This window comes from Perna viridis, chromosome 1, assembly GCF_037379345.1.
Source record: "Perna viridis isolate PV_CMFRI_1.1 ecotype Kerala chromosome 1, ASM3737934v1, whole genome shotgun sequence".
Classification (NCBI taxonomy): domain Eukaryota; kingdom Metazoa; phylum Mollusca; class Bivalvia; order Mytilida; family Mytilidae; genus Perna; species Perna viridis.
The window spans coordinates 15,596,770-15,624,359 of NC_142445.1; the positions used below are offsets into that span (position 1 = coordinate 15,596,770).

General features: G+C 33.3%; 2 protein-coding genes across 4 annotated transcripts in view; one reads left to right on the forward strand and one right to left on the reverse strand.

Moving 5' to 3' along the window:
- The first annotated feature begins 4,794 nt into the window (after positions 1 to 4,794).
- Positions 4,795 to 10,854, forward strand: LOC148627430 (uncharacterized). The gene is made up of 2 exons (XM_088572997.1): positions 4,795 to 4,953; positions 7,926 to 10,854. The coding sequence occupies exon 2, from the start codon at positions 7,965 to 7,967 to the stop codon at positions 10,611 to 10,613; it is 2,649 nt and encodes an 882-aa protein (XP_088429123.1). The 5' UTR covers positions 4,795 to 4,953; positions 7,926 to 7,964; the 3' UTR covers positions 10,614 to 10,854.
- A 6,824-nt stretch (positions 10,855 to 17,678) lies between these two features.
- The window catches only part of LOC148627431 (zinc finger protein 277-like), a 35,449-nt gene continuing 25,537 nt past the window's right edge, over positions 17,679 to 27,590 (reverse strand). The window contains exons 13-14 of one of the 3 annotated variants that reach the window (XR_015920712.1): positions 26,682 to 27,143; positions 19,623 to 19,761 (exon numbers count right to left, since the gene is read on the reverse strand). Coding sequence is in view for 1 of the 3 variants with exons in the window: in XM_088573132.1 (XP_088429258.1) it covers positions 19,569 to 19,761 (193 nt within the window). In the remaining 2 variants the exon portion in view is untranslated. Of the gene's footprint in view, positions 19,762 to 26,681; positions 27,144 to 27,590 lie in introns of all 3 variants that reach the window. The other 2 variants (XM_088573132.1, XM_088573144.1) reach the window with 2 other exon arrangements.

Below are 27,590 nucleotides of genomic sequence, written 5' to 3' on the forward strand. Positions count from 1 at the left end.
TTAGTCATGGTTACTTGTGACAGACCAGTGTTATTTATAAGCAGTCTGCGGTCACGACAGATGTAACTTAAGGGAAGAGATTGAATTATAATTAAGATATTAAATGATTTTTGGTGGCTTTGTAAATTCTTAGAATGCATTAAATGATTGCATGGAATTTTTTATGGATAGCTGAATTTCGGTTTATCTCGGCCTATGCATATAGCGGCACTTTATAGTTTATGCAGTTTTAGATGTTTTCGTCTCAGTATATACTGTCATGTACTAATCAGTACTCTAGGGGACCCAATGCATGGGACATTTTTCACGAATGCTGTGACACCTATTATCAGAACTGTAACATATAAATCCGTTTCACGGGAAGATTGTTTGTTTGTTGGGGTTAACTCCCGAGCAGCAATATTTCAGCTATATTCAGGCGATGAACATGAAGTGGATGATAAAATGAACATAAAATGATGATGAAATGAAAGATGGATGGGACACAAGGATAATTGGGGCGAGAAATTTTTATTGCCATTGGAAATAGGGAGAGGTGGGTAGGGTCGGGCAATTTAGCCTCCTCTGGCGTAGCCCTATGGTTCTTACTCCGGGAGAATACCACAGTAGGGTTTTTAACGTGCGAGGAACGTGGCATCTTTCCCAACACGGTGCACCACTATGGTTTGCGGTCAGGTTTTCTGTATTATAACCTGACAACCCCAGCATGTAACACGCAAGGGGTACCCCATTCCACCACCTGGGGCACACAACCCAATTGTTCTGTGGGCAGATCACCTTAGCCCCCGGCTAGGGTTCTGAGCACTATTTAGTCGCCTTTTTCGACAAGCTTAGCACTGCTGCAGGCCTATTCTTCACAGGAAGAGTACCTACAATTAATTTGTATTAATATTTTTATAACAACAATATCCGCAAAACAACTCTGGCAATAAAAAGGAAATAAACACAAGTTTGTTGTAAATTCGTGAGATCTTGTTCATTTGAATAATTTAGAGGGGTAATTATGGTTATTATTTCAAATATGACATTTTATGTTCTTATGGTAGTATAATTTGTTGTAAAGCCGGTATTTTTCTGACAAATTTATTAATTATTTTACGAAACAGGTGTTGATTTTCTGAAGAGTTCATGAAGACTTTGCCACCTATAATAATTATTCATTAGCCATGTTAGACATCTGTCTTCGGAGTAACAAGAGAACAGAATGTTATATATGTTTTGGGCGTTCGTTCTTGATACACTCATGCAATTAAAAAAATGGGCAATTCTAAAATTCAAAGTACGGCGGAACATGTCTATCTTACGAAGCGCGTAAGGAAGCAACTATTTGATTTTTATGGGGGGAGGGGGAGGGGGTGGGCTAAGATCAACTTGAAATAAAAGTGTAAGGCGGTAGGGTATAGTTAAAAATCCAGTATGAACAACAAGGTAAAATAAAATAGCAGGGTAAAATCCAGGACAGACTAGAGTAAAAACAAAGTCAGATTAGAAATTATACTAAGAGTCCAGGGCACAAAATTTGATCCTAGCCTTCCTAAAAAATCAAGTGGTTGTTCTAAAGGGATCATAGATAATTACGGATACGATAATGAACGTATCGGCGAGCAATGCCCGTTTACAAAAGGTTCTGCGATATGAACGTGTCTGACTAGACAGGTTGTACATTCATCATTGGCAATCTAGATCCTTCTGTACTCTTTGGTTTAATTTCGTGTATTGTTTGAGAGAACAAAATGACAAATAAAAGAAAGAAATTTGCACAATCCGCTCCTATAGCTTATTATCTTAAGAGTTTTTTTTTTCTGGTGTAAGAATCATTAAATCACAAAAAATAGTTTTTGAAAAGCACACGTTTGAATGCAAGTAGTTATTATTGTCAGCACATATGAGGCATTGCAGCAGTTTTTTTACCGCTTTTACACAGAAGAAAATGTGATTGTTAGCTAGGCTACCACGATGCCATGAAATGTTTTTTCGGTTTTTATCTTTGATAGATCAAACTTTGCTGAATTTTTAATTAACGTTTTCAAAATTTATCTCGGTGGGCATATTCCCATAGATGATTTAAATCAAGTTAAAAGAAATCCGACTTTCTTTTACTCGATCTATCAAACCATTTTACAAGATTTGATAGACAGGAAAAGAGAGACTTAATTTGGTTAGGATGCACTATTTATAAAGACAGAATAAATACAGAATGCATTATGTAATGTTTATCTTTAGAGTCTGGTCTACTTTGGTATAATATTTGTATTAAATTTCAGCATTTTTGTCCTTCCTACTAATTAAACCCAATCAAAAACCAATTATGGACTTAAAAAGCAAGGTTTAAACCATCAATAAGAAGTGCGTCAATTGCAGTTGCAAATATCATTTCATTATGGGATATCAACTTTCTACTTAATACACTTCAGCATATTATTTAATAAATATTAGTCTTTTACGCAAAAAAATAAAGTTTTGAATGATAGTAAAGAAAATTAAATCAATTGGTATTTGATCGTTCAGCATCTTCCTTTGAAAACTGTGTCTATCAATGGAAATAACTTATACAATGATTTCTATGCCTTGGTTTTCGGCTGTTCAATATAAATTTTGATTTGAGATTTTACCAATTATGGAAAAGTGGACGTTATTTGTTAGTTGATTCAAAAGATAGAAAACACGTAATATTCATTGTTTGCTTGCGATACAAAGTCTTTCACAAGTCGATACATCTTTGATATATGAGTTTCCCAGAGGAAACATGCACTTTTTAAACAATACAGAATTTAAACAAAATAGTAAAAAGTCTGCATAGCCATTTAATTTATCCACCGGAGCTGCCTTTGATGATTTTATAGCAGATATCGATGAAATATATCGTTTTCAGGGATAACGAAGAACATAGTTACTGCGATACTGGTACTTGATCTCACAGTTCCCTGGTATTAATTCATCGAATCCTTTGTCTCATTAATGAATTTTGGCCTTGAATTATGATTTATGTAACTACATAACAAGTCTCTTGGCTCTTTATTCGTCTGGAAAACCCATAAGTTTATTTATAAAGAGAGTGTTGCTGAGAAAGTAAAATTTGATATTGCTACGAGCAAATCTAGTAAACAGACACTGACCATTTGATTACCGGGGATCATAATACTGGGATTTTCATGTTTGATACTATACAAGTCAACTTTCCGGTAATAGTTCCATTTGACAACAGATTTACAGTTGGATTGCCTGTATATTGAGAGATGTTGGAGCACTGAAACTGAAATTATATAAAGCGACTTGATATTTTGCTATATTCAACTTTTACAAGTTATAAATTCCTTTGCAAAATTTTGCCGTTTGACATTTCGCCCAATCAAGTTTTATAGACTACACCCAAATATCTAACCGTCCAAGAAATAGATAAAACTACCAAATTCTAGATATGTCCAAAGTTCGGTTGATTACTTAACTTTACTCGTACATATTAGTGTTTTATTCGCAAATAAACAGGACACCAAAAAGTCTGGGTGGGTCAGAATGTCTTTGCGAAAACAAAAATGAGCTTTTGGGCTAAAATCAATCACAAATTTGATATGTTTGACACACATGATCAGTCCATGTCACCTGTAAGGTTACATACTTTCTATTTTTTCTTTGCTGACAGGTGATAGAACAATATTTATACAGCTTAGAAAACAAATAAGGACAAAATAGGTTTAAATCCCCGTAAAATCCTTGCACAGTCCTATCTAAACCGTAATCTGAAATTGGTTGTGTCAAGGATTGTATCGCTATAGTACTCTTGCTGATAACATCTTTGGCTTCATAGAACTTTTCCCCAGTTTCACATTTTAGAAGAAACAATGAGGTATATAACAATTTCCTATACAACTAGTTTGTTATTTTACTACATTTGTCCATATCCCCAAACAATTCGAAAAAGTGTAATTTTTCTCGATGGGGTCGTGGAAAGCTCTGTTCATCTTAAGTAGCTTTTACTGGTTATACATGTAATTTTACTCTCAGTGTTTTAAAAGAGCAGCCAGATTCAGGTTATGCTCAGAAACACACTTAGAATTAGAACAAACACCATAATTTTTTTCATCAACTTTTGATTTTTCCGATGATTAACTAATTTTAAACTCAATCACGGTGTCTTAGTAATGGTCCTATTACAATATAAGGCCAATTTTCAACAATTCTATCTTTTTATCTACATAATAATTTCATTACTCCCTAATCTAGTTATCTTAACCATCTTAAGTAATGTTGTTTTAACTATTTCCCCGAGGACAGAACTATTAATTTCCTCATACTAAAGTGTTAATTGGCTTAATTTCGTTTCTAAATCGACACTGAGAAAAGGTAGAAATGTGTTTCATGTATTCTGTTTGTTCTTTCCCGGCACCGGTTAAAATCAACACTGGAACCTGTTCATTGCCATTTTCGCTAAAATAAATATGTAAAGAATATTAAAGAATTAAAATAAACAGCCTTGGGGAGGACACAATAGAATACGTATAGATTTACTTAGCCTGTTTGAAATTGTTGACCTGAAAATTAAAGGTGGTTTTTAAGTTAAAAAAATAACACAATTGGCAATCATTTCGGGTATAACTAGAACCAAACGGTCACGGTTTCAACTATCTTTGTTCCACGAGAAATTGTCTTCCTATTCTTTTTAATTGTAATTGATGCACATTTAAAATTTTTATCTCCATTATTGAGTTTTTTCAATGTTTTGTGCTAGTGTTTCGGTTCGACGCCACCGATTGTTAATTTAAGGTTTGACTATGTCACCTAAAGTAGTCCAATCAAATCGGTTGTTACAAAGTAGTTCAGGTGAGAAATCTCAGGTGTAGTAGTAGAAGTCTTAACACTGAGTATAGCACAGGAAATAATTTATCTAAGGAGTACAAGTTGTTTTTCGTGTTTAAAATTTTATTTGATATGGAAAGGATACTAGATAAACATTGAGTGAGTATGAAACATTATATAGATTTTTTACTCTTCATTCCTTCCAATTTTCAAGAGGGTTCCAAAGAAAAAATATAATACAATATTTTTCATAATTTCGTCCACTTAAGTTCAAATAGTCAATTAGATTTGGCTACTAATTAAAACGATTTTTTTTTTCGTTTTCATTATCAGAGTAATAACAAAAGACTGTGCATAGACACCTTGATGCCATCTATGTGAATTGATTCAATTTAATAATCATCAAAAATCGTTTCAAATTTCATTTCAACTTCAAACTTCAGATAATGAGCAACATTTATAGGGTCACTTTCATAAAATTGTTGTTAAAAGTTAACCGTTAAAATAACCATTACAAAATCAAGGTTAACTGTCCATCTAATTGAAAGTATAAATCAATCTAAACTGACTTTTAGAGGAGATAAAATCACGGAGATGGGTAGCCTGTCTGAGTATGTCGTATTGGGGAAAATTTTATTAAATAAAGATCCTTTCAAAGATTGAAGTTTAAGTAGTTTTTGAGATAAGAGATCATTGCTTTAATATAAGTTAAATGGGAAACCTTATGCGGAGTGAATTTCGTTATTGGTCGTAAATAATTCCGAGGGATTCTTTTTGTAATAGAAAACAGTTTGGAATTTTCGTAGTTTTCTGATATACACATTTTATTTATGGACGGAAAATCAAATTGTATAAAGTTAATAAATGTGAGGAAAAAGTAAAACCCGAAAGTACAAGCATGTCAATTTCAAACTACTTGTTGCAATTTTCATGGAAACCGATAATTTCTACATATATTTGAAATGCTCATCACTAAATTGTTGAATTACGGAATATTTATACTGTTATAGACAATCCCATGGCTACTTTTTATCAAGTGCAAATAAAAAAATCCAATTTGTTTTTACTTTAACACGAACCGGTCTTTTCAAGGTTCATTTTTATAACTTTTTGGCCTTCCTGTTATTCCAACACCGACCACAGTTATGGTAGGAGGCGACACTAATCTGCTAAGGGTACAAAAAGAAGATTCTGACGGAACATTCAGTGCATGGTATTATCACTAATAATTGAATAATATGAAAAATATGCCCAAACAGCTGATACAATGTCTCGGATATCAAATTATACCATAAAAATAAGTACATTTTATTCGTTATGGTAAATTATGAATGCTATTTTTTTTTATCTTGATATGATTGGTGAAGATACAGAGTCTTGAATAGTATTTTGAAGACCAAAGCTCCTGATTTATTAATGAAGAGAACATTTTTTTAAGTTATTTATGTGATTTAAACCTTTAAATATTGGTCAGAATATGATAATACTCAATTTTTAAAGGATGTTACAAAAAACTACCATAATACTCCATATATAAATGTATGAACAGATAGACAAACAACTCAACATGTCAATTGTGACAAATATGAGCGATTTCTAAAAAGCCGTGATCAAACTGGGATGACAAACTATGTGATAAGTAAAATGCTAATTATACCTGGATATATACCTGTAAAAAGTTTATCAGGTGTGAAAAATGATCTATGATATTCTTTGTTGAGAAAGTGTGAGATCCACTTCCTCGGCTTTTATTACTTGAAAGTCCCGTCACTAACAAACCACAAACTCTCTCTTTTTATCAGAGAACGGATTCATTACAGATAAAAGAAGAAAAGATCCTTAAATCATCATGTTACTAACACAGATGTTTTTGTAAAACAAAACAATTACAAAAAGTCAACCAAAAAGTAAATGTCAAGGTTTTCCGTTATCAGACGTAACATTTGATCGCTGTCAACATTCTTTAGTTTTTTTTAACCATGAAAGCATGAGTAACGTCATTAGATTTCCATCCTGTTGAAGACCCCTAGCTCGGTCAGTTAGTTGGTTTTTTCTAAAGGACTCTCTCTGCTTTGGATAACTCTTTTGATCGATATACACATCATGCTTCCGTATGTTTACGAAAACAAGTACTATCTTTAATCCAAATCCGATGTAGATTTTATTTGATGACCTGCGTGATCACTATGCTATGTTCCGCATTTCAATTATTTGGCTGGTGTAAAATCTCGTCTGTTTGAATATTCTCTATCTTCTGCATTACTTTTTTTAAATAATTATCTACTGTGTTTACTGATCTTTTATTTTAGTTTTTACAAAATTAAAAGAAACACATTTAATGCAGCTAAATCACGACTGTCGTTAAACACAACTACTTATCACATAAATCTGTTTATATCAGTATACGTAGGGAGGTAAAACGAATTAATTTTCATAGTCCATGAAGGTCGAAGCAACCATCCGGTGTCAAATACCCAAATGTGCCATCATGAAATAACAAGCCACTGATGAACACACCAAAAAAGGGAAACCAATTAATACCTGGGAAGGGTTTAAAGGTCATTTACCAGTCTTTTCCTTACATCTTTGTTCACTTAAAGGTGTTGAATCTTAAATAATCTTATTTAAATAATAACCCAATAACTTCAAGGGTGACGACCCATTTCAAAGCATTATCCATTGGCCATTTTTCAATGTCACATTTCATAAAACGCAACTTAGTGAAGTGATTTCTGTAGAAGCATTATCCAAATGAATCTCTAAAATATTCATTGTATCTTGTCTCGCGATTCGTGGCCTTAGGCTTAAACTTGTTCGTGTGTTGTGATTTTTACCCCCGATAAGAGGACATATGACAACTTTGAGGACATACGAAAAAAAAATGTTCATAAAAGAGCACACAGGCAAAACTTCGATGACGCCATTGAAAAATAGATTTATATTTATATGAAATTCGACCTTCCATTTCGGCCGTAAATGAGTTATATTTGAAGGTTCTATTTCTTTTTTCTACAAGATCAGACAGGTAGTCTTCTTTTAAGTAAAAACCATAATTTCAATCTGATGACAATTATTAGAATGCTGTGTAACTTTTAGTTTATTTAGATAAATAAAGGCCTTTTTTCTTTCAGAATGACCTCCGAAACAGTGGAGATGACTTGACTAATCAGATGTGGTTGATGTATGTAACGTTTGAGGATTTTATATATTTATCATACCCAGGGAAATCAGAAGCAATACTGTCAACGCGTGTTGATATAAACAATTATTTCCAAAGAAGTACTATCTCGAAATCCCATAAATCTGTGAAACAAGCAAGTGATAACGCAGATAAAGCAACCGAAGAAACGTGTGAAGAAGATAAAAAGAGACTAAATCAGAGCGATGAACATCGAATTCGGAGCGAGTTAAAACACCAATACGGAGAGGTTATCTTCTCCCATCGGTTTGCAAGAAAACGTCGTCTCAATTCGCTGACTACGGACAATACAGCATTTGACGGAGAGACAATCGATGTGTATGGTGCTAGAAACAATTTAGACAACTTTGGATCGGATTGCATTGATATGCCTTATCGCGATAAGCAAAAGATGCACGATCGTAAAAAGAAAGATCACAGATCAAATGTGACAATAACAAAGGATTATGGGTTTGGCAATTCATGGAGAATCCGTCAATCAGGAGATGTAATTAGGAATTGTCGTTTAAATGATCAATTAGTGAACCATAATGCCTCAGAGCAAAACCCGAGGACCAAAAACCTACCCGACAATACTGGATGTCAGCGTGATAATCCCCAATTTAAACTACAAAATAGGAGTTTAAACGGGCCAGCTGATCATTGTGTGGGATTAAGTCCTCGTAATGCTTATCCTCGGGATGTAAGCTGTAATAACCATTTAAATTTGAGCTGTAGTGCTACTAATACACCACTTTCGTTGGATTTAACGAGGGAACTAAACTGGCATAATAACATATTAAACGTCTCTGCTTTCAATCCAGGTGATTCAAAAAGTGCAAGATTTCGTTTAAAATTGGATCTACAGAACAAAATATCACCTCAGAGTCCGCGGCGAGCTATTTCAAAAGAGGACGTTATCAGCTCGCATGATACCAGTGCAACCGAATTGCCAAGATCTGTTTCGTTTGATAATGTGCTAACACCGGAACAAGAAATGCCATCTAAAGCTCTCTCATGTGAATCTTCTCCTGTGACTATCTCAAGTGGATACGAAAGTGATTCTTTGCCTACAAACGAGGCTGACATAGACAATATTTTTGTTCAAGGAAAAAAGCGAGAACAAAACAGAACAGTTCCTCCAATGGAATTACCAATTGACTACTTTTCTATGTCGGATAGTCACCCTTCACCCCACGGACAAAAACCTATATGTTCAATTGCAATGGTGACCCGTAAACCGGAGACATTTGTGCAAAATGAATTGATAGAGCAATCAAATTCAAATCAACCAGTTTCAAAGGACACTAGACCGCCGATGCAGTCTCCAAGGGAGAATGTTGACAATCAAACACAAGCCCGGTTTTCACCGGCACAAATAAACAATTATCAACTGACAAAGGTCGCACGTTCGATGTTTGAGATTATACATGATTTGCAGACAGAGAAAGAGCAGGAAAACAAAGCAAAATCTCGAAAACCTAAGCGCCATGTTCAGTGGCGAAAAGATAGGACAGATGTCGTTAGAAAGCCGTTAAATAATAACAGTGAAAACGAAAATTTTCTAAATTTAAGTGCAAGTCAACGGGAAAATTGTGAACAATTGCAACAAGCTATCAATCCCGCCCAATTGTCGGCGAATGGTAAAGTGTCCGTTAAATGTTTGAGGCGACCTTTGGGGAGTGACCCAACGTTCCAAAACCGACAATTTCTACCTCATAGCTCCGAATTTGATAGACTGACATATCTGAAAGACAGTTATCCTGAAATAGGCGTTTTAACAAGTTCTGATAAATATCCAGAATTTTCGCGACAGTTCAGTGAACCAGAAATGAGACAAGAAATAAATTCAGACAACTTTCAAATGAACCATTCTTTCGACTCGAGAGCCACTCGACATCAAATTGTGTTCGATGGCTGTGCGCCTTATGCAACCACAAAGCTTCCCGGTTGTTCACCGTATGCAACAACTAGACTGCCCGGATGCCAGACTCCTCGTCGTGATGAAAGGGACGATCATGTGTATGAAACTATTCCGGGTGATGATTTATTGCAATATGAAGAAATAATTCGAATGAGGTTAAATGGTTTACTCCCTCACACTGGCAAGTATTTTCCCCCGGCGTTGCCAGCTCGAAATGTGAATGATAGAAAAATGTCAGAGCCAGTGACAAAAGAATGGAATGCAAACTTTCGTATGCAACAAAACTTTATCCCTAATCTCAAAGTGGCACAATCTCATAAAACAAATGCCAAATCTACCTCATGTGATAATAGACAACCATTGAACAAACCCAGATCGTATTCATATGACCCTACTGATGCAGCTAAAAGTGTTCCGAATGAATTATTCTCTCGATGGTCGGCTGCAGATTTGCTAAATTATATCGATGATATTCGACAACCTCCACCAAAACGGAGGGAAAACTTTTATCATCTATTAGACAGCAAACAGAAAAGGGCATGCTTTTCCGAGTCGTTGGAAATCGAAAATAAAATCAAAAATATGGGCATAGCTTTAGAAGAACGGGAACGCTTCCGCATATCCGAAGATGGATATACAACTATGGACGGCGATTCACTGGATATGCCACCGCCATTTTGTGGTAGTTTACAAAATATGCAATCAACATACGTGTAAAATGTGCAATTGACAAATGATATACGAGTTCAATGTTTAAGTTCGTAGATTTCCGTTTTATAGCGGACACGGGTGTATTAATGATTTGATCTCACGCAGACTATGTACGGACGATAAATGTCCTACACTAATAGTGCTAAATGGCTGTGATGTTTTTGAATGTGTTTGTGATATTGTAAGTCAAGTTTGTGGGTGTTTAATTATTGTATTTGATATACAATATTAAATAATGAGAAAATCATACAGTTGTTAGGTTTACATCAAATAATGCATAAAACAAGCGGTGAAGAGGTGTTCGTACATATACCAAGAATACCAAGTTCTGGGTTTGATTTAGTATTAGTAAGTACACGCATGCATGTTTGTTTAAAAACAACATAGCAATGAAAAGAAAAACAAATCATGCTTTTTGAGGTGTCTTGTATTAGTTTCTGTTCTTATCTTCTATATTTGTAAAAGTTCTTCCATCTTCCAACTGTTTGCCAAACAAAAATCAATCTCAATTGATACAAAATAATAATAACTCTCTTTTGCTGTGAAAGAGGTCACCAAAAGGTCTTTCACAAGTGTAAGCACACCTTTTTAAAAAGCTCTGGAAGGCCCCAACAGCAAAAGTACTAAAATCCACGGTAACAGAACGATGATGACATTTCTTCACAAATAACACTAATAAAATGCTTCGGAGCGCAGCTAGATACACCAACAGAAGCCGAATCCTGAACAGATGGGGCTAATGTGGACACGGTCAAATAACTTATATCTAAATACTTTCAGTAGACTTCTAAAAGATATGAACAGACGACTTGCAAAGTGCTTTCTATAAATTTCAGAAGTTTGATAAACAAAAAACAAAACCCTAGATCAAAAGAAAAACAATTCACAATGTCACTTCCTTTAGGTTTTTGAGTTAAAGTAAAAGAAAAAAAGGTTTCCCCATATTTGTATAAACTCAAAGATGCAAAAAAATATATAAAACAAAAGGAAGCTTACACTAATAGCAATCAACTATTCAATAAAGTTTAATCAAAATTGCATGAAGAATTCGCAAATATCCTATCTCTTTTTATATCAAATTCCTACGCAGGCAGGGAATTTTCATGAGGAATCCAAATCCTTTTTATTCAAAATCAGACCAGAAATATAAGTTTTTTAAAGGGGGTAGCACCACTTTGGCCACCAAAATACTAACAATGCCAGATGACATTTAAACTCTCTTAAATATTCTTAAAACAGAATTGTATAAGAAACAAATTTTTAAAAAAAACGTCAAAATTAAATTTGAAGTAAACCTTCTACATCAATTTTAAATAAACACCTATTTACCTTGGTTCCCATGATTACTCTTCTCTTTACCTCTTTTGACTCAATTTTCCAGTAGGGGCCAATGACCCCCATTTTAAATAGCAAGCTTTCTTTAACACAAAGTAATAATATATCAAATTCCATGACATATGGTTTACTACAACTAAAGTTAAAGCCAAAAAAAAACAAACAAACAAACAAACAAAAAAAAAAACAACGCCGACGACGACAACAACGACACCACAACATAATACGCAATTTTTTGCGGTCGTATAAAATCTGGTTGAGCAATATCATTTCTAATGAAAACCGACAAGTTATTTTATATATTTTTGTATCCAAGTTTTGTAACGGCGAAAAAAAAAATTGGTAAATGTTTGTCACGGCAATACTTCTGATGCAAAAGCGTTCTGAGAAAACAGTTAAGATGACCTAAATTTACGTTTTTCGAGGTTTTGTTACTGTAAAAAGTTTGTTTTTTTTTTCATGAAAAATACTTTTACACTGAGAGGGAAAAAGAGCGGTTCCGAAGAGTGCTCCCCGCTTAAAACCCATATAAAAATTATATTTATGTACACAGCGGAACACAATTCTCACAGAAAAAGTTGCAATGCATATCTAAACTTGTCCCGATATAGACTGCCTTCGAATATATGTTGAAAATAGTTTGTAGGTTGAGCTATATCAACTTGAAAAAAAAAACCTTTCCATCAAACATGTATACACACAACACTGGTCGTTCGAACTACAGTTAAAGAATATAAATAATGGACAATCCTCTTAGGCCAATTATTTCGTACCCTTCCCTCTAAATGAAAGGAGCCGCTGCAGTGTAGCTCTTGGGCACATGTTTAAATATACCGTATAAACAGTCCTTTTCTAACGGTGCAGCTCGATGCATTTCACACGAGGCATTATTTATAGCTGCGTAAAAGTCAGAAAGATTAGTATTACGATTTATTTTCAATGGATAAACGCAGATTTGATTAAGTTTTAATACATACAACACCAACAAACTTCTCGCGAAAGGTTAAGTTTCGGTTAACAAAATGACCTATTAAAAATGCTTACAAAAACACAGTCTTCTTTCAAAACGGTTTACATATGCACATATTGATAAACAAATTTTAACATGCAAATTATTTTTACTATACAAAATAAAAAGACGGGAAGGTTCGTAAGATAAGAAAGAATTTCTTAACATTTTACTATCATGCAGTAAAGGGCATCTGTAATACTATTGATTTTTGTGAATGAAGCTCAAGTAAGCAAGGTAGTAACCGCGGAGTAAACATAAACAGAAATCTTGATGAATTACATTAGAGGTAGTATTGGACACGGACAAAATGTCTACTCTTTATTTGACCATTATCGAGTCAAATCAAATCAAACAAACAAACAATACAACCCCCCCCTAAAAAAAAAAAAAATAATAATAATAATAGCAGTTACAATCCGACTAACCTAAAAGTGACAACACAACTAACAAAATTAAAAAAAAAGAGTCTTATAGTCTAGGTTTAAAGAAATAAACCAACTATGATTTTATGGCTTCAACGGCAAAGAGTCAGCACTTGAAGTCTTTTACTTTCCCACGATAAATAATGAAACTCTTGGATTATAAAAACAATGGAACGTTCTCCGTTTAATAGTTATTACCCTTATCTTTAAGCCAAAGTGAACGGCGATATGGCAGAAGGCTGTGTCTAAGCTTTCAGATCGAAAAAGACGCCAATCCGATTAGGAAGACCCTGCTGATACGCCAACATTTAATCCGACCTTAATCCAATTCAAATTTTGAGGATAACTTCTTTCTAGCACCTGATGTGTTTGTCAGATATACTATTTACATTTGTCGAATCTTACGAATTTTAAGAACCGCTTAACACATTTCAAAGTTGATATCTACATTTTGGAACCTTGCCCCATGGGAAAAATGAACATTCAACTTCCATAACATAATTAAATACATACAAGTGTGTTAGAAGAATATGGAATCTTCTTGGGTATTTGTTTCTATAGTGTACGCTAAAATTATAATTAGAAAGACTGATAGAGAAGTATTGCTCATCTATACTAATACGAAGATAGGAACTAAATAATTATACAAAAATCCGTCTCTAAGACTATGTGCTTCTGAAACAGATTTTATTGACAAAATTAAAAAAAAAACAATAGTAGCATCGTTAAAACATAAAAAAAAACAAACAAAAACAGAAATAACACCAATTTTAAACAAATCCTTGTTCTTTTTTTCGATACAAAACTAATTTGTATCTTTTCGATAATTCATAGAATATTACCATCTTATTTGGGTCATTTTTGACATGATGAAATCTGGACGAAATCTATCATTTGTGAGTCAAGTAGGTATGACAAGGATATACTGGGACTCAGTGGAATGACTAACCCATTTAGTACATACATGTAAATATTTCAAGCTTTTTCATTTAAATTGACTATAATAACAAACAGTACCAATACCATATTGTTTTGGATGAGTTCCTCTATTGTAAATACAAATAAAAAGAAAATAATATAAGCCGTTTATCTTTTTTAACTTTTACACAAAAGAAGATGCCATTTTATATAATGTTACATACGTCTTCCGAATGGTATTAGTTTCTGAGTCAAACGAAATACGTAAAAAAGTCTGAGTGGGCGTTATTATATGTACCCGTATTGTTATTATATACTCTTTTATTATGAGATTAGTTTTTAATAAATCTAGAGTAAGATTGTCATATTTGATATGGATATTAGTCAGCTTAATTGTTTCTCGCTGTGTTTGATTTTCCGATAAGTGCCGTGTCTTAAAAGCCCTCGTATCTTAAAGCTGGTTTTGTGTATAGATCATTTTATGATGTTTAATGAAAACAAACTGTGTTTGCTTTGAAGAAAACACCATAACCATGTTAAACCTTGTTTGTAACTAGTTCCTGCATATTTAAGAATCTTTTTAGTTAGGTCACTTTATTTGCACAGCTTTCTTCCCAAGACCCAAGCAGGAAAACATATGCTTTACAACATTTTTTTCCAAAATATCTGCCGAACTGTGACAGATCATGTTCATCAATTAAATTTGAGTAAAATATTAAACACGATGTATAAACTAAAATTCTTTTTCTTCCTAAATCCTACAAAATTCAAAGTAAATACGCCCTACAAATAGTAGAAAGTGGTTCTCACGGTTAGAAAGTGTCAAACGATAATCTCAGTTGAAACGATAAGAGAAATAATTTATCAGACGTGTAGCGTTGTATGTTTTGACCCAACAATGATCGTAACTCAGATAAATTTAACTGGCCGAGAATTGATCGAGAAGCTGCACCATTGTTTTTAAGTGTATTGATAATGAAAACTTTAAAAGGTATCAAGGCATCAAATGTATATAGTCAACACATTTCGACGCACCAGAGAGAAGCAAACTTGTAGTCACTCAGAGAGATCTAACCAAATCGGTTTATGCACTAATTTGTACACTGGATACAAACAGACGACCTGAAGATATTCATCGATAATGTAAAATATATAGTGGTAAAGCTTACAATGTCCCACCATCTTGAATATCCCTAATACCTTATGGCTAAATAGGCGCATTATTTCTCGGTATTTTGAATAAAAAATATCATATTTCGTTTCAGCAATTGTAAGGCGACTTAACCTGTACATAACCAAGAGAGGCATTCTTTTCTCATATTAAATTGAGATAGAGGACGCATCCATCCAAACAACAAAACAACTTTAAACTCAATTGTTAAGAAAAAGGTTTAAATTTTGCAATGATACTCAGATAATTTTATCACCGTCATGGTTGCGATGTCACCTATAAGCCAGGGATTTAAAATTTCTAAAAATTCGATACAAAGCTATCGTTTCCCATCTTTTTTTCAACTTATGTTTATCTAACATGTTCTTATATGAGCTATGAAACAAAGAAGATCCTAGCCTACCCATGCAAATCTTCCCTAATGGCTTCACAACATACAGTATCAAGTACTGCAATTTAGGTCACCACCTAAGGCAAGACTAGAATTTCTTCATATTAAAGATTTAAACTAGTAAATCAGCTATTTTCATCTGTTTGGATCAGGACTTAAATGGTTAAACAAGATTAAAGAATGTTTACAGAAATCATTGGAAAATATTTGATAATTTGGTTTACCTGACACAATAACATTTCTCCATGTTGAACTAGAGGGTTAATATTGTTTGGATAATCATATTATCTAGTCACACAAACACCTGTATATCACATCAAACAACAATGATTGGTGGTGGTACCTAATTGTTGATTAGCATCTCTGAAACGATAGAGGTTTACTGTATACTGGGCAAAATAAACCTATTTAACATTTACATCAAACTGTAATCTAACAAATCACAGATAAATCTGTAGAAGACAGCTTAATTGATGAAAAATAATGATGAAACCTTGGGAGGGGATTCTGGGGGTTGGAACCCCCTTTCGTTAGAAAAGTTTGTTAAGTTAATGCAAATTTTGGACAAAACTGGCAAAGATACCCTTTTTTAAAGATAAATTTCTGGATTGCCTCTCCCCTTTATAAAGTTCCTAATCTGCTGGTGGAAAGGGTGTCATGTTTAAACAAAGAGAACAACATGATACCATCCTCTATTCATATTGATCAATTTTACATGATGGAAACTAATGATCTTGCACATTTCAGCCCCAAGCACCAATGCTGAAATTTGGATTTTATTTAAAGAAGGGGTTCAATGGGTGACATGCTGTGTGTATGCCCCTCTAAACTTGTGTAAAATAAATTCATGAAATCTTAATTTTCACAACATAAACAATGCAAATCATTTTGACTATGCCATCCTTACCACAAAACCTGGATCCATCTAGACTTGCTATAAGTCTCTCTGTATTAATAATTTACAAACTGTATATACCTCTACACCATTAAGTAGCACTCCCGCTAAGAATCATGAAAAATGTGATACATGAGTGAAAAGCCTACATAGTTTTATTTTTGAAATTTTGTTAGGATTGCCATAGTAAACAGAAATTAACATTCGGTTTTTCATATAACCAGTGTTCTTAGGAGATAAAAATAGAATGCACTGTAGATTTTGAAGTTAAGGGAGATAACTATAAATGACACTAAAATACAATATAATCTATTGGATTTTCAATGTTGATTATCTCCTAAGAGCAGACAGATTGGAATGAATAAATACACATTTCATAGTATAGACCCATAAAACAATTTAATTACAAAAGTAAAAATATGTAGCCTTTTGGGAGGTGTATCACAGTTAACAGATTTTGCATGATTCTTACAAAGACTACTACTTAACTATTCATCTCTTTACTGCAGAAAAATAGTGAATGACAGTATCAATTTAAATGAATACATATGTTACAGAGAGATTTGTAGCAAGTCTAGGATCCAAACATTCTTTACATACCAGTATCATTTGTATCTGCTGATTCCACCTTTTCAACTTGGTGAAGTCATTCACTGGTTCAATTCTCACAAGAATATCAATCAGTTGATTACTGATACTGATCTGATTTATTTATGTTTTAGCTTGACCCTTACTAATAACTGACGACCAGTTGATTCAACCTAAAATCTCTCGTTTTTTTAATTCATTACAAAGTTAAAATTAAAGTTGATTCAATTTGAATTAACATTCATCAGTATATTGATATATAAGATTCAGAAATCTCCTTGCTGATTCAAACATTAACTTGTTAGTAGGTTCAATTTGATCTGATTCAACCACCATTGGTTAAATGAAAAGCTATAACTTTATTTAGTTTAGAATTTCAAAAAAAAATATACATTCAGCATGAACACAGCTAACTGGTATAAGTTAACAGCACTCTTAGGATTATGTACAAATATTTTCAAAAGTAAATCTTTCCAGCCTTATCTAACCTCTACTTTCAAACTACATCAAAACACCTCCCATTATGGTTTGGTGTGTCTCTTTAACCTAAATTTTCAAAACAATAAGTTTGATTTTAATGAAGAAATGAATCATGGTGCAGCATTTGTGAGGCAGAGTTGGTAAAAAGTGATATCCTCTAAGTGGTCCTTCAATAAATCCTGTTGGTCCTAGAATCCTAGGTAATGTCCCTAATGTAAAATTCACAAATATTTCCAAACAAATAATGCTGAAAATTTGACAGATAGGACCGACAATTTTTGTTCACTCTGGTGAGGGGAAGTAGCATCATGAAAATTGAATAATTACACTTGTAAGTTTTTCTTTATAGAGAACATTATAATAGAATCTAGTTTTCTTTCTGGACTCCATACTTAAGATGAGCCTATTGATTTATACTTAAAAAAAAAAAAAACGATGTATTCAGGAGAGATTTTGGAATTAATCTTGAAGATTGCAAAATTTGTACCCCCTTGTAGATAAAAAGGCTTTGAATTTCTTTGTTTGTGATCTACATTAAATAGTTTTCAACCTTCAAAAGGTCAAAGGTTGGAATCATCTTCCAAATATACAGAGGAAGATGTTTACAAAATGCTGGAATTTTTAATCGACAACATATTTGTCCAGTGAGGTGGACATGTTTTTCAACAAACAGTCGGCATTTCAATGGGAACAAATTGTGCTCCTTTACTTGCTGACCTATTCCTTCACTCTTATGAGGCTGACTTATAGCTGATCTGATCAAAAAGAAAAAATATTGTTTTGCTAGATCCTTCAATCTCAGTTTCCGCTATATAGATGATATCTTTAAACAATCCTAATTTCGGGGATTTGATACATCACATCTACCCAAAAGAACTTGTGATAAAGGATACTACAGACACTGTGGTGTCAGCCTCTTATCTTGACCTACACTTAGAAATTGATGGTAAAAAAAAAACTATTGACCAAACTTTACGACAAACATGATGACTTTTCATTCAGAATTGTCAACTTTCCTTTCATCTGTGGCAACACCTGCGTATGGAATGTTCATATCACAACTCATACGTTATGCCAGAGCTTGCCGAAACTACGCAGACTTTTTGTATCGCACTACAACTCTAACAAATAGGCTTCTGGAACAGGGTTATGTTGCTACAAGATTGAAGTCATCACTACAGAAGTTCTATGGTCGTCATCATGAACTCGTGGATTGTTATGGTGTATCCATCTGCACCATGAAAACTGATGTATTCAACAGGACATAGTTTTCCTTTCCTCATTTGTCTACTCTGGACTTGACTTTTTATGAGCAACTCGGGGGGTGTTTCTAGAAAAGCAGAGGATGCTTACCCTACCGGTGCACCTGGTCCATGCTCCCAGTTTTTAGTGAAGTCCGAGTTGCTCATTTGCTTTTGTTACTTTGTATGTATGATTTTAGTTACTGTATTTTCTTTGTTGTGTATGTCTGTTTTCCATGTCGGGTCGTTGTCCCTGGATTACATTCTTTTGATTACCGCTATAACCTTGGTTCCCTTGATTACTCTTGGAGAAGAGTTATTCTACATTAATTCAAAGGACCAAATCCAGGACATCCCATTTTATACTGATCTTTAACAACCTTATATCAACACATAATAAAAGAATGAAGCAAATATTCCCAATACATTTGTAGTCTATGTGCACAGCCATTATTATTTAACAATATCACAGAAAACAGAACATAACAGCACCAACCAAATATCAATTTCATGACATTAAAATTTCTCTTCGAAGTTTTTCATCAGTCAAAATTGTATCATCCACTGGGTTGTCTTCTGCTATAACAGTGACGTTACCATGGCAACTAACCACACTACCATCTTGATTCATCTGCTGATCATTGTCATCATCTTCAAGCTGGCACAATAAATTGTCATTTTCATATGTTGGAAAGAAGTATCTGCAAAAGATAAACATAATTATGATAAAAAAAACAAGACCGTATACAACTCACTTCCATAAGGAGTCTTCCTATCATTTTACCATTGGAGACTAGGGTAGATTTCACGAATATAAAATTGTTTTTTTTACCTATTTTGATTTTAAGATACTGACAAAATAAAAAATAACTGCAAAAAATGGTAATTTTTCACCTTTCAAGGGTAATAACTTTAATAAAGAGTTGTCCTATAATGAGGACTTTGAAGAGCACTTGGATACAATTTATGAAGCAGTTTTAGAGAAGCTTTTTAAAGAAGAGTACTTAACACAAATTTTCATGAAAACTATTGCCATACAACCTTTTATAGTAATTATATACTCACCTAAGTTTGAATGAAATCTGACAAAAAATGAAAGCCCCATTTAGAAAACAAATAAGTGTCCCCAAAAATGGATACCTACAAAATCATACCCACCCTAGGTTAAAAGCATTTAATACAGGTTTGAAGGAAATTAGTCAAGAAATGAAGGTACTATCCAAGCAACAATATAATATAGTAATGAATGTCAAACTGAAAGACAAACAGAAAGAAGAACAGACCAGTCAGAAACATCATATCCTATGCAACTTCATTGCATGGGGTATATCTATAAGTGTAAATCCTTAAAAAAAAACCCACTTAATTGGCTTAAGTTTATAAATAATAACAATAATAATAGATTTTGTAGCCTTTAAAATGATATATTCTTAGACACTAGTATTGGATCTGTGAATATTGGAGTCCTTATTTCTATGGATATTTAATACATTTCAAATTTTAATTCCCATTAACCCCGAATACTTTTACAAAACTAATATATTATTATGGAATCTTATCTAATTTAACTCCAACTTGAGAACCACTTAGTGAAATAATTGTTGTTTTTTTTAATAAAATGCATTATCAAGGAGCACTTGTACCAAGATATTTAGACAGACAAGATGAAAAACAGTATACATGAATAATTATAAAGTCTGTATCCATCCTTTATAACCCCTTATCAAATCACAAATCAAATTTACATTGATAAAAATGGATCATAAACTTATATTAATTTTTGCCATCACAAAGGTTGACTACTTAAAGATGAAAACTAATTTCCCATCTTGTGCTTGATTTCACAGGATTTATTAAAAAGGAATTTACTCCATTCAAGCAGTTAGTGGTTACTATGACAAATGATACAACATACATTATGTTATTGATTTGAATAATGCATCACTATAAATAATTATCAGATTTTGTGGTTTTTGACAGAAAATGTGTCACCCATCATCAACTTAGGGTACTTTATCGAATACCTAGGGCTATTCAATAGACAAAAACAAATATTTTGGTTCATAGCTTTCAGCAGAAAGGAGGTACACAACAGGATGACACTTTCTTTAACAATTTTTTAATAAAACATTGCAAACTGGAATTTTAATCAAAGAAGTAGGCTAGCAAAAAGTTCACAAATAAATTTTTATTACTCTTGATAAGAGCCTTGATAAATGAGCAAATGGCACTCCTTGTGAAGTATAGTACCCTTTAAACTCAATACCATATTTTGTACAATTTGTATAGGACCCTTTGAGTACTCCTAGCCCTGAGGTGACATGTTTTGATACTCCATGACTTTTAACCAAATGGTATGAAACAGTTTAAACTAGTACACTCACAATTTCCATATTTGAAATATGGGGACTGCAATGTTAATATACAGGAAAGATACACAGAACACAATCAATGTTCACTCATGCTTAATTTGACATGTGTCGCTTTAGTTCCAACAAGTGTGACCAAAAGCAATGTATTGAGTATAGGCTTCTTAAAGTAAAAAGTTGCTCTAATTACTCTATGCATTTATTAGAAAAAAAAATCTTTTTAGAAAAGGCACTATCTCACAGGACACTATGTAGAAAAAAGGCATAATCTCAGAGCCCACTACATCATTAGAAAAGGCACTATCTCACAGGACACTATGTAGAAAAGGCATAATCTCAGAGCCCACTACATCATTAGAAAAGGCACTATCTCACAGGACACTATGTAGAAAAGGCATAATCTCAGAGCCCACTACATCATTAGAAAAGGCAATATCTCTGAGCCCACTACTTCATTAGAAAAGGCATTATCTCAGGGCACACTATGTCATAAGAAAAGGCAATATCTTAGTAGATGTTTAAAATTTTGTTGGGTAAAAAATCAGCAAGGTTTAAAATCAAAAGACAATGTTTCTCCAATAGAATTATTTTTGGAAATGCCAAATCTGCAGAAAAGCAAAATCATTTTATTTTTATTCTGATTCAGTGTGGGTTGAAATTCACTACCTACTCAAGAGAAAGTGACCATGTGATCACTGAAGCATAATTAATACCTTTAATAATCTAAAAATTGGATTTGATGGACTTATAAATTATCTAATCTGTGACATAAAATCATTTAAGGTTACTTGAAACCCAACACTAACTAAAACAGTTATGTCAACTTCTTAATGCAAATCATCACATCCAATGTTACCTGTAAATCAATAAAAAATTTACTGAATAAGACAAACTTCCTATCCTACATACTCCTGTCATTAAAAACTTAGGAAGCAAAATAAATGGTCAATGTTACTTTCATAAACAAGATTAAACCATATACCCAATTCAAACAAACCTGGCTTTTCTGATGTTTGCTTGTAGATTTTTCACTTAAAAATCAATTTCTTCGAGCTTAAAGGATGAATTAAGAAATGGAGTAAGATAACTGCTGCTAAACAACTAAGACTTCACACTTCACATCAAAAGACCAAATAATACAAAACACTTGTTCAATACGGTTTTCCAATGCATCATAAACTTAGCTTCAGTGACCCAACCCAACAATTTGCTAATTTTATTCTAATTTGTCAGGTGTGAGATTAAATCAACTAACTTACAGGTGTAGTAAATAATCTAAACACACATCCTTCTAGATAGAACTTCAAAGATATGTTGTTGGATTACAAAATTACTGGGTCGTTGGCAATAATCAAACCCAGTCTAAACTGATTTAAATGCCTGTTTCATAAAAGATGGAAGGCTCCCCATTAAAAATACAAGAATAAAGATCAAAGTCAAGGATTTTTCTTATGCTAATGAGGATTTTAGGACAAGAAAATGTTAACAAACAGAGGTGGTATTGTAAGCCTGACAAGCTCGGTACATCGCTGTGACAAACCCCTGACCCAAGTTTCAATCACAGACCTGTGGTCTCTCGTTTCTTTTTCACGGTTGTCTTTCTACTTGTCCTCATATTGAATGGATCACGTCAACCTGTAAAGTCACTCAGTAAGTAACCTGATCCATCACATTAATTTTATGTCGTTGATATTAGAGTTTTCTTGTAAATTAAGATTTTATAGGTGGCAATTTTCATCATGAATACATCAAGTTTGAATAACAAAGCGAGAGTATCCATAGCACTTATGATGATAAGGTCTAGCTTTTGAACAAAAGACCCAGACCTCCAACTGTTGACACTGTGAACACTTGCTTTCATAGAATTGAATTCATATTTCCTGTTGCAAACAAAAAGAACAATAATGTTGTGACAAAAAACACTGGCAATACTGACAAACATCGTTCTGAGGTAATGACCTAGATTTCAAGCTGTGGCAAAGTTAAGGCTTCCAGAAACAACCCACATACAAAACTTACAATTACTATATAAAAATGATGATAAAGCCAACATGAAAAAAATGACAGAATCATTAAATGGAAATCTTTATGGAATCAGAAAAAATACATTCTTTTGATTTTCATGAATAACTTGCAAAATAAAACCATAATTTCTTAAATAGTTTCTAAAGTAAAGCTATATAGCCAAACAGGAGCATACATTTTCGTACTTTTTAAACCTTGTTGTGCCAGTTCAATTTAATTCTGATACTTCTACTGGTATATACTGAGGGAGACGAATGATATTTGCAACATATAACCAGGACAGCATACAAAATAGCAAGACACAGATAAAAACTGTTCATAGCAAATAAGAATTTTCATTTTTTTTATTGGGATAGATACCTGGAGGATAACAATGATAACAGTATGAGACATCAAACTTCTTCCATTCTAAACTGGTGATTAAAAATGCATGTGACTTTTTAACCACAAGGTGATGAATACTAGTACATGTATTTTAAAGTGGTTCACAGTGGATTGAATATGAACTTTAGAAGCTTCAAAATTCTTCCAAGTACAACTTTCACTTGTCTGAATGGTAGTTTCACTTGTTCCGGGCAAGAGAACAACCTTTAGCTTCATACCCTGGCCTATATACCATCAATTTTAAGTACAATGACCTGACAGGCCCATGACCATTTCAACCAATGACCTCTAATACTCAAAACACTGACTCAACAGAAATTCTTAAATGACAACTGGGTGCCAAGTAGAAGAATGCTGGCCAACAATATACACACTATTGTATTATCAGTTAAAGATGGGGTACAATCAATCAAAAACATATTATCAAATTTAAATAAAATCATTTTGATTAATGTATTTGTGGGTGTATGACGTTTTCTTCATTTAACTGTTAATTTCAGTCCAAATTTCAAATTTCTGACATAGCTATCAACCAATTTTACATACCAAATACAATACCATCCTTTTCTCATGACCTACCAGTGCCTGACTTACATTGACCTAGAACTATTCAAATTTGAAATAAAGCCATTTTATGAAAATCATAAAATATTAATTTGAGTAGACATGGCTTTTTTGTTCGTTGGTACAAACTGGAGTCAATATTAAATATCTGTCAAGATATGTTATCCCCACAAAGAACTTTTATGTAGATCTAAAATGATACTAACCATTGCTTTTAATTGTTTTCTTTGAAAAATGAAAGAAAATTTTTGATTTAATTTAAAAATAAGCAGAGCATAAGATAGGCATGATTACGACAACATTACCATTGACAAAAGATTGAGATCGGGTGATATTATAATGTACTTGAAAACTGATAGGCGTCATCAAAAATTTTCCAATTTCAGTCACAAATAATGGTTTGTATTGACAGTTTTCTTCTTAATAACATAGATATGTAATAAAAAAACCTTTCTTAAGAACCAGAAAAATACTTGAATATGATTACAAAGTGTCTTTCATAACAAACATTGAGAAGATTGATGACTTTGAAAGCACCCATATAGCACTTCATCGAATGCTGTTGACATCATTTTTTAACAAAACCATCTTTGACTTGAGAAGAAAAATGACTTTTCAAAATCATGGAGTCAGAAAATTCCATGTCATTAAATTCCCTTAAAGTAGTTTGTACTTCCGATTAGTTCTACAATTGTGCCTAATGTCAAGAAATGACAATCAACAAAGTGATTATGAAACTGCACTTGGTTTACATCATCGGAATCAATTTAGCTAAAAACAATTCCAGGTCACTTTAACTTGAGTGGATGGAGTATATTTCAGTGCTTGTAATAATGATAAAAAAGCCATGGAATTGGTTAATATAAAAATAAGAGATGTAAGACAGATATTTAGTTTACACAGCTTAAAAAATATTAAAACTGATATAAAGTGACTTCAGAAGATGATTGATTTACACAGGTAACACATTTATCCAGTGTTCAGGTTTACACAGGTTATTCATTTAACCAGGGTTTGGGTTTACACAGGTAACTCATTTATCCAGGGTAAGGGTTTACACAGGTAACTCATTTATCCGGGGTTTGGGTTACACAGGTAACTCATTTATTCAGTGTTCAGGTTTACACAGGTAACTCATTTATCCAGGGTTCAGGTTTACACAGTTAAGTTATTTATCCAGGGTTTGGATTACACAGGTAACTCATTTATCCAGTGTTCGGATTTACACAGGTAACTCCTTTATCCAGTGTTTGGGTTTACACAGGGACTTATTTATCCACAGTTTGGGTTACACAGGTAACTCATCATCCAGTGTTTGGGTTTACACAGGTAACTCATTTATCCAATGTTTGGGTTTACACAGGTAACTCATTTAACCAGTGTTTGGGTTTACACAGGTAACTCATTTATACAGTGTTTGGTTTACACAGGTAACTAATTTATCCTGTTCTTGGGTTTACACTGGTAACACATTTATACAGGGTTTGGTTTACACGTTACTTATTTATACAGTGTTTGGGTTTACACAGGTAACTTATTTATCCAGGCTTTTGGGTTACACAGTTAACTCATTTATTCAGTGTTCAGGTTTACACAGGTAACTCATTTATCCAGGGTTCAGGTTTACACACGTAACTCATTTATCCAGGGTTCAGGTTTACACAGGTAACTCATTTATCCAGGGTTCAGGTTTACACAGGTAACTCATTTATCCAGGGTTTGGCTTACACAGGTAACTCATTTATCCAGTGTTCAGGTTTACACAGGTAACTCATTTATCCAGTGTTTGGGTTTACACAGGTAACTCATTTATCCAATGTTTGGGTTTACACAGGTAACTCATTATCCAGTGTTTGGGTTTACACAGGTAACTCATTTATCCAATGTTTGGGTTTACACAGGTAACTCATTTAACCAGTGTTTGGGTTTACACAGGTAACTCATTTATACAGTGTTTGGTTTACACAGGTAACTAATTTATCCTGTTCTTGGGTTTACACTGGTAACACATTTATACAGGGTTTGGTTTACACAGGTGTCACTAAAGTTACAATAGATTTCTTCCCTAACTGGTATTTACAGATATATATATATTTACTGGTACACTGTATTAAGTAATGATCTGAGGTTAAACAAAGAAATGCACTAGGACAAATAGAATTATTTAAGAATTAACTATTATTTTTTCGGTCTATGATAAAGTAACCTAAATCAAATAGTGCACACTAAATAACTGTGCTACGCCAGTATATACTGTACTGTGATCATCAACACTTTACCATGAGTGTCAACTCAGCCCTAAATCAGAATACATAGTCACTGTCCAATGTCAGCCTACAAAATACTGTGCCAATCTACAAATTACTGCTAGTCCATATTGTACCACATATATGTCTGTTCTACACTGATTTATACCAGTCTACACTGTTCTATTGCCAGTCTTTTATGCAAGTCTACACTGTTCTATGCCAGTCTGTTATGCCAGTCTACACTGTTCTATGCAAGTCTGTTATGCCAGTCTACACTGTTCTACACCATTTTACACTGTCCTAATCTATGCAAGTCTATTATGCCAGCCTACACTGTTCTATGCCAGTTTACATTGTTCTGTACCAGTCTACACTGTTTTAGTCCAGACTGCACTGTGTAATGCCAGTCTACACTGTTCTATGCAATTATACACTTTCAGCTTGCTAAATTATGGGTATGTCAATTTTCACTATTTTCAAAAGTAGTGGAATCTGTAAATAGTAAGATCAATTAACTTTCAACTTCACTTTTTAGAGTGGGGTGATATAGTTATGAGTATGTATGTTTGCATGGTATATTCCATTTACAATTGTAGAATTATAAAAATTTGTAAAAGGCAAAAATATCATTACTGTAACAACATCATGGTTTATATGAATTAAAGCTTATACATTTTTATACATTATTTTTTTGGACAGAAAAGTTAAGCCTTTCAACAGGTATTCCTACACGCCAGTGAGTTCATTTAAGCCTCTGTATTCCTACACGCCAGTGAGTTCATTTAAGCCTCTGTAAGTGTTTGAAATAATGACTATTCAATGACCTTTGTTCCAATTGAAATTTGTTGAAGCATCCATAATAATGGCACAATGGCCTTAAAGAAACCTGTATTCAACAAGGAACTTAATTTGACATTTACTTTTAAGGACCAAAAATGA

What these genes read in the sequence shown, in the direction of transcription:
- LOC148627430 (XM_088572997.1), top strand. Translation starts at nt 7,965, where the DNA reads ATGTGGTTGATGTATGTAACGTTTGAGGATTTTATATATTTATCATAC.